The sequence below is a fragment of the Benincasa hispida genome, chromosome 10 (assembly GCF_027475165.1).
Source record: "Benincasa hispida cultivar pf3 chromosome 10, pf3_genome.v1.1, whole genome shotgun sequence".
Lineage (NCBI taxonomy): Eukaryota > Viridiplantae > Streptophyta > Magnoliopsida > Cucurbitales > Cucurbitaceae > Benincasa > Benincasa hispida.
This window is the reverse complement of record NC_143487.1, coordinates 62,225,811-62,234,732: the sequence shown is the minus strand read 5'-3', so window position 1 is coordinate 62,234,732 and position 8,922 is coordinate 62,225,811. Positions and strand designations below refer to the sequence as shown.

Genomic DNA, 8,922 nt, shown 5'->3' with positions numbered 1-8,922 from the left:
CCTCCAATATCCTATTTCTCCACTGTTGATGAAGATAATAGAGTTTTCAAAACTCATAATAGAGTTCTTAGTTCTCTTTTATTTTTTTTAGTATATTTTTGCATAGTTCTTTTCTTTGTTTATGTTTTTAGATTAGAGTTAGATAGATTTTTAAAGTGATTTTATATAAGAGTGTGGAAAACAAAAATATTAATGATCAAGTAAATGAACATGCTAGTCTTTTGTTTTACAGAATAGTCATTAATGATGGTAATTAGCGCATATCTCATTCTAACATGCCTTGCGAGCCTCATATTAATTATTTAAAAACATACGTTAATTACAAGTCTTTAGGACACAAATCTAAACATAATTTTCAATCTAAAATTAAACTATGTTCCTAACTATTTGATTCTATGCACGTGTTAGGTGTACAAACATAAAGTCTCACATTGGTTAGGAAAGTGGATGATCATAAGTATATAAGTGTGAATAATAATCTCTATTGTGATGAGATCTTTTGGGTAAAACCAAAAGAGAAACTATGTAGATGTAGGCTCAAAGTGGACAATATCATACACTTGTAGAAGTTCGTTGTTCTTAACCGCACATTCATTCAACTGCAGTATTTGAAGTCTGACTTTTATGAATCTAAGCAGGCTTGACAAATAAGGATAATACACGCTCCTTGGTCTCATGATCTTCAACAGTGTGGCCATCTCTATGTTGGTAGACTGTGTGAGAAATTCTAGCGAGATTTAAGGCAATTTCAACAAAACCCTCAGAGAATAATTGCGTAGAATTCAAAGTTTGAACTTCTTTATTCAATTTCTTCCATGAATCCATAATCAAATCCTTTATACATTGTCGTGCTTCTTGTTCTGAGGCACTCGTGTCATTCATGTAACATTGGATAGATTTAGCGACTTCTCCTCTCTTTGCTTCATCCTATATATATAATTCATAAAAATTTCATTATCAATATTAAGATATATTTAATAATAGTTTATACAAGTAGGATAATATATTTTAAAAGAAATACCGATGATGAAGCTAAGTCATTGGCAAGACGAAAGATGACTGATGAATATCGAATAATATGAGGATAATCTTGCAAGCATTCCAGAGCCTCTTTTGTTATTGAGTTTGTTGCAAAGACATAAGCATGAAGGAGAAGAAGAGATCCTGAAACTGAGATCCATGCATTGTCCAAATACTCTTGGAATGTTGGTTTATAATTGGTGTAATACCACTTTGCCTCTATCAAGAATGATTTGCATAAATCTGTCCACTACAACAATTTAATTAATGTGTAAGGAGATATGATTTGTTAATAATATAAAACATAAGTTTCCAATTAGCATAAAATTATATCAAACAAAAAAAAATATTTACCATTTTTCTTAAATATGAAATGACATTAACTCCATAATCCTTAATTGCATCAAAAGCCATGTCGTTGATGGTGTTGTGGAGAGCAATAAAACATATTTGCATGTAGTTTGGTAATGAATCAATTGCACCAATATCCCATCTGAAAGTATAGTAAGCATTTTTAGTGTAATTTAATAAATGCGAAGTATACTCAAAACTTAATGACAGGATGAAAAGGTGTTTTTTTCTCTCAAACTTAACCACATTCTTTGGTTAAATTTGATTCGATTTCGTGGCTAGAAATTACCTTTCAACGGCATCAGTAAAAAGTTCGAGTTCGTCCAAAGTTCCATAGACATCATAAACATCATCGATAATGGTTATTAATGAAGCAATTTTAGTAGACATTGTTCTAAAATATCCAAGATGAGGTTCACATCCCATTCCCACAGACCAAAAGAAATTAGCCATCAATCTATCCCTTGCAAACTCAAGTTTTTCTCCAAGCCCTGTTCTCTTCCACCACCTTCATACAGACCAAAACAACCACTACAATATCATTCAATGTTTAAGAAACAATTTAGTAAAGATAAATGAGAATGAAGAAATGAAAGAATATAAAAAGGGACTTTCAAAAAAAAAAAAAAAACTTAGAAATAGTTTTTTCGATGTTTAGAAAATCATTCCAAATAGACCTTTATTATTACCTGGAAACATCTTTTAGGTCATCTTGATGTATGGATTGAACAACATTGAAGTCTAACTTGGCTAATTCCAACAACACCGAATTTGAGTCGGGTTTTCTTCGATACACATCGATAAACCATCTAGCCTCCAATCTTGGCATTCTCCAATGAAATGGGAGTTGGAGAGCATGGCTTATCATAGTACAAATTATTTCATCGTTATTATTGGATTTAAGGTATTTTGAAAGATGTTGGACGGCAGATTGTCTGGCTTCAACCAAAAAGCTTTCACCTTCCATTGCTAAGAAGGAAGCTTCGTAAAATGATAACATTCCTTTAGCTTTCTCTTCACAATTACTATCCAAATTTTCTAGCTCATCCTCAAACTCCTTGAAGACATCTGCATGTAATCAATGAATAATAATAATTTTAGTTTTAAGAATTTAACCAGTTTTATAAAAAATATATACTGTTGTAAATTGTTTTAAAAAATCCTTATATATGGTATATTAGAAAACGGCTAATTAAGATTCTAATTGCTCTTGACTATATGTCCAAAATTAAAGACGATCAAGGATCAGTTTCAAATCCTCACCTCGCATATTGTTCAACCTAAAATATATATATATAATTATAAAAAACAAAAATCATAAAATAAATTTTAAGCTTTGTTTCATATCCATTTTGGTTTGTGGTGCCCCTTTCTTTTTACAATAAAAAAATATATAAAAGATATGTCAGAGATGAGAGTTTTAGATAAAGATGTGTTGGAAAACAATGATAAGTTGGGGGAAAAAAAATACAAATTAGACATAAAAATTTGAGACATTATTTTAAATGATAAAACTGCTAATATTGTTCACATATATATCAAAGTATCAAAGTATATTTGTGATAGACCGTGATAAATCACGATAGATTGTTTACATATATATCAAAGTATCAAAGTATATTTGTGATAGACCGTGATAAATCACGATAGATTCAAACACAAATAGTAATCTATCGTCATCTATCGTAGATAGGACAGTAAATTTTTACTATATCATTTAAATATATTGATTTGTTTTGTTATATTTGAATACCATCCTAAAATTTTTTAGAAAGAGAGTTTTCATAGAGATTTTCTTGATTTTTATTTATTTTTTGAAGATTACCAATAGGGTTGTTTTTAAATATAGAAAAATGAACCAAATTCTTTATAAAACATAGCAAAATTTTAGAACTATCAATGATAGATACTGATAGACACTGATAGACTTCTATCACTTAAATTATCAGTATCTATCAACGTCTATCATTGATAATTCTAAAATTTTGCTATATCTTGTAAATATTTTCTATAGTTTTACTATTTAAAATAATTTTTCATATCAATGAGCTTTTATTTTTTTATTTATTCTTTTGAAGATAGCAAAAAGCTGGAGAGAGAGAGACTTACCATGCGTTGAAGGAAACAAAATTAAATTATTACCAAATGTAATGAAACAGTAAAAGAAAAAGAAAACAAAATGGTGACCAAAAAAAGTTGGGAACGAAATGTGTTACCTTGAGAGATGTGATAGCCGTGTTGCCTTAAAATTCTAAAATGAAGAGATGTAGCATATAAGCTTTTGTTTTTCCATTCTAAACCCTCTCCTCCATTTTGGAATTTTTCATTCATACTCTCTAATATTTGATTTATTTCCATTTGAAAGTGATATGACAATCCCAACCTTTTCAATTCATCAACAACCTCCAATCCTTTCAAAATATCATTAACCAATAATTCTTCGTTGAGTATCGTTTTCACTTTTCTTATTAGTATATCTCTTCGATCTAAACACTTCTTTTCCTGAAATATAACATATCACTTCAAATTATTATCAAGGTTCATCCAACCACAACATAAAAAACTAATTCAAAAGTCTTGAAATCACGTCAACTCCAAACGATTTCATACGTAGTTTCTTGGTTTAATATTTGACCTCCATTATGAAACTAACCACAATAATAATAAAACTCTTCCATCATTTTAGGGTTCATTTTATTTTTTTACTTGAAGAACTTTCGATCTTCTTTTTTCCGTTAAAGAATGTGATTTTAAATATTTATCGACATAAATAGGCATTTTCAAAGTATAGAGACCTAAGACACATGTTTGGAACGACTTTTCAATTGCTTGAGAAATCGTGTTAAGGAATTTAAAAAAATGTATTTTCAAACCATTGAAAAATGGTTTCAAATGGAACAAGCTATTATAATAAGTAGTGCACTAAATTATATCAATATGCTCCTATGAAGAAAATCATATGAGTAAAATAACAAGTGAAAAAAGAAATTTAAAATATACCATTGTTATGGGTAAATAGGATGAAAATAACATGAAAAAGAAAACCATAACATAAAAGTAATAAATCTTATCGGCACATCACCATGAATCCACTCTTCAAGGATTGAACAAACTCATGCTTCCAAATAGGAGGTTCGTAATTTGCAGATCGTCGAACGACATAATCATCATAAGCTTTTCGAACTAGGGTCGATTGCTTAACCATTTGGGAAAAAACATAAAATTTAGGATGAGAAGGAAGACTATTTTGTGTGGAAGTAAAACAAGAGATGGGGGAAAGAAGAGGAAGATGAAGAAGAGCCATTGTCATATTCACAAAACAAATCTCTCCCAATGCCTTTATGTCTGAATATTGTGTATGTTGTTGAGAACTAGAAGAAAGTCTATTGCTTTTGTACATTAATTCTAGGGCTTAAAAAAACGTCCTTCAGATGTTAATTATATTTAAGTGGGACACGTTTTTCAAATTTTTTAAAAAATGGAATCTTTTGGAGGTCAGGTAGAAAATAATATGAACTAAATTTTTTTTTTTTTTTAAAAAAAAAAAAAACAATGGAAAACATCTATGGATTAATATGTTGAGAAGATTTAAATCTTTTGGACTGAAATTAGGGTTGGAGTGGAGATGTGATTAAAATTCCATATTTATTAGACATTCGAAAGATAGTAGATATATAAGTAAAGATAACTATCTCTAATTATACGATGTTTTATTCAAAATTAATGTAAACTTAAGTTGCAAGTAATTGAATTAATTTTTTCCTTTAAATGAATGCGATATAAATTAGTGTTAGTAGTTAACTTTTTATTTATCTATAAATACTTGTAATCTTTCTACTTCAATGAATATAATACAATTGAAGCATTTGATCATTCCTATAATTTTTTTTTTTCTTGTTTCCATCTTTTGCGAAATTCTCTTCATTATATTGTTTTTCGTTACACGTCTTTTGAGTTGAACCACAAAATCAAAGCTACAAAGCTTATACCTTATGGTGATATGTCGAGAGTTGTCCTTAATAAGTGATATTATAGTCTTCTTCTTGAGTTATTTACAGGACCTTCGACTCTACCAGGTCATAATAGTAAAACTATTGTGATTACCATATAAAATAATAACACATTTGTTTATTGCCATCATGCCAATCAATCAAGGGAAAATAATTTTCTCAATTCTTAACTTTTTTACCTAAGTAAGCTAGTTGAACCAACATACAACGTGTTTCTGCTCGTCTTTACTGCATTAAAACACCTAATCTTAGGTTTTTGGGAAAAAGAAAAGAACCTAATAAAATAAAATAAAAATAAATAGTGGGGTGGTACAATGAAGAGCTATTTGGAATTTAATTCCAAAACAGCCGTAATAAAAACGTGTCCACTTACAAATTCACTCCCATCACATGAACCTTATCTTCTCACGTTTGGATGAACCATCCGCTGCCACATGTCATCGATTCATGGAACTATTAAATTTTCATAGATATTATTGCTTTCTTCATTAAATGACGTATCTTCAAAAAGTGATTTACAAAAGAGCATACACATGTTAGAATCATATAAAGATAAATTAATTTAAGGTGTTATTTGGGGTATTGAATCGAGATAAGATATTTGGAGTTCATATGTCTAGGGTTCATATGTCTGTGCTTGAGAGTGCAGAGTTATTTGGTCTAGTTCATATATCTGTGTTTGGGTACAGAGTTGAGTTCATATGTCTAGGTATCTGATGCAGTTTTTTGAACTCTAAATATTATGCTTTTATGGTTACTATTTTTGTTTTGAAACTTTTTTATTCAATAATTCTACCCATCTTTGTTTGAATAAAATATAGATTGCAATTTTTTCTTTTTAATTTTTAAAACATTTCTTTCTTTCTTTCTTTCTTTCTTTCTTTCTTTCTTTCTTCTTTTGGGCAATGAATAACAATTAACTCAATACTTTTCTTGTAGAAATATAGTTAAAGAAAATGAGAAACTACAGCAAAATCAAAACTTTTGATTCTAGCTAATTTTTCTCCACGAATTTCATTATCATGTTCTTTTTTCTTCTTCTTCCTATTGTTGCTCTATATTTTTACTATGCCTTGATTTTTTCTTAAAAAAAATAAATCTCCCTCATCATCGTAACAGCCAATGGAATGTCATCACATTTTTTCAACAGTTTCACTTTCATTTCCTCTAAATTTGGAGGATCATCAGAGAACAAATCTCTATCTTTTACTAATTCTTGCTGGAAAATGTTCTAGGAAAAAAAATTTTCGTTTTATAGTTTTTTTTATATATATGTTACATAGTTTTCAACTACATACATACTTTTCGTCTCTCTCTCTCTCTCTCTCTCTATATATATATATATATATATATATATATATATATCAACAAGGAGGATCCCACAGCCTGGGATCAAGGCAATAAAGCAACAAGCAAAAGCCAAGACAGGGCTCGATAGAAACAAAGCCAAACCAAACGTAAAACATCACAGTCCACCAAGGAATAAGACAAAGAACAGAGAATAAAAAAGAAAGGCTCAACAACTGGAGCCAACAGCAAAACAAAGACCAACAGCAAAAACAAAATGAAGACCAAGAAAACTAGATAAAACCAAGAAGGTCAAGCCGCTGGGAAATAGCACGAGCACAATCCTTAGAGATAATAAGATGAAACAGAGCAGAGACTGTCCTTGGCCGACCCCCATGGAGCCGGCGATTACGCTCCTGACAGAAGTAGTAGATGGAAGCACACCAGAAGACATGGCACAACTTACTATACACCCCCTTACCCGACCCCACTCGCACACCTAACTCAACTCTAAATCCCATCCTGCCACTCGATGAGACGAACCCAACTGATGCACCACCCCTGACCACACCTCTCTCCCAATCTCATACTCAAAAAATGGATGATCTTGTGACTCCAGACGCCCCCCCCCCCCTCCCCCCACACTCCACCTTCTCAACCAATCCCGCATGTCTAGCTTGTCCCTCACAACTAACCACGCAGAGAAGGAATGACGCGGAACACCACCCCCAGACCACAAAAGACCTGCCCCCACTGCCTGTATAAGACCTTAGATCTCGAGTAACTCCCATGACACTGTAGGCCACCTCCAACCTCCCTCACCATCCATAAACTAAGACAACCGCACCTCCAAACTACTCTCTGCATCACCGACCACCCTAAAGCCATATGTATCCAAAATTGTACCCCCGGAAACTAAGGGTCCCACCATACAAAGCATGACCTCCCATTGCCCACCTCAAACGAACCAGATACTTGAATCTATCTCTACACTGCAAGATAGCCCTCAAGCACCAAGACTTCCCAACCTCACACCAAACCACCCACGCAAAATATACGCCTCCATCCACGCCACCTATAATGAGCCCGACTTAAATAAAAAAAAGCCAGAGCAGCTTTATAAAAGCAGCCTGGTTCCATAAAGTCACATGATTCACCCAACCCTCCCTCACCCTTCGGCACGCACACCTCATCCCAAGCCACCCGCGTACCACCTTGACCCCCCATACTACCCCTCCATAAATAGCTTCACAATAGATGTTCAACCTCATGAGTTACACATGCAGGTAACACTAAGATACTACACTAAAACACCTGATAGGATTGCAAGATAGACCTAACAAGCTGCAACCTCCCCTTAAAAGAAAGGGAACGAGTTGCCCAACTTCTAATACGAGCTGTAATCTTCTGAATCAACGACGCACAATCCATAGCCCTCAACCTACCAGCCAATAAAGGTAACTCTAGATACCTAATAGGCAGCGAACCAAGGTTGAACCCCATAAATGCAGCAAGATCCCCAGCAACACTAGAATCCACTCCCGCTAAAAACATGGAACTTTTCCCCACATTCGTAACTAACCTAGACAACTCTGCAAACTCCACCAGAACTTGCTTCACAAACTCTAGAGACACCCTCTCTGCTGCACAGAAAATCATCAAATCAATAGCAAAGGCCAGATGCATCAAGCTCACACGCTCACACCGATCATGTAACCTAAACGACTCAGGATGCTTATTTAACAACTAAGACAACACTTCCATCACCAACATAAACAAAAAGGGAGATAACGGATCCCCCTGCCTCAACCCCTTCCTCCCTAGGAAAAACCCCTCAAGAGACCCATTATTCATCATAGAGAAAGTCGACGAAGTAACACAAGCCCTTACCCAGCTAATGAACTAAATGGGAGTACCAATAGCATGCAACACACCAAACAGGAAATCCCAATTGATCGAATCATAGGCCTTCTGCAAGTCAACCTTCAGCACACATATGAGCTTCCCTCTATCTAACTTATAGCTCCCCACAAGTTCTTGACACAACAAAATGTTATCAAAAATTGACCTGCCAGAAATAAATGTAGACTAGTTACCACTAATGACAGAAGGCTACCACAACTGCAATCTATTAGCAAGGACCTTCGAGATACACTTATATACAATATTACAACATGAAATAGGACGAAAGTCCTCCATACGATCTACTCCCGACCTCTTAGGGATAAGAGAAATAACAGTAGAACTAACTCCA

General features: G+C 33.2%; 1 protein-coding gene across 1 annotated transcript; it reads right to left on the bottom strand.

Annotated features, from left to right (window-relative positions):
- Positions 1-265: 265 nt before the first annotated feature.
- On the bottom strand, positions 266-4,772 carry LOC120088722 (terpene synthase 10-like). The gene is made up of 7 exons (XM_039046154.2): positions 4,454-4,772; positions 3,588-3,873; positions 2,061-2,439; positions 1,661-1,879; positions 1,375-1,513; positions 1,022-1,270; positions 266-927 (listed from the first exon to the last, which is right to left on the bottom strand). Exons 1-7 carry the CDS (start codon positions 4,769-4,771, stop codon positions 631-633), a joined length of 1,887 nt encoding a protein of 628 aa, XP_038902082.2. The 5' UTR covers position 4,772; the 3' UTR covers positions 266-630.
- Positions 4,773-8,922: the final 4,150 nt, after the last annotated feature.

Excerpts from the sequence above, each read along its gene's own strand:
- LOC120088722 (XM_039046154.2), bottom strand. The coding sequence starts at position 4,771 with ATGTACAAAAGCAATAGACTTTCTTCTAGTTCTCAACAACATACACAA. Across the intron at positions 1,880-2,060 it reads GACCTAAAAGATGTTTCCAG|GTGGTGGAAGAGAACAGGGC; the intron begins GTAATAATAAAG and ends GTCTGTATGAAG. Across the intron at positions 928-1,021 it reads ATGACTTAGCTTCATCATCG|GATGAAGCAAAGAGAGGAGA; the intron begins GTATTTCTTTTA and ends TTATATATATAG.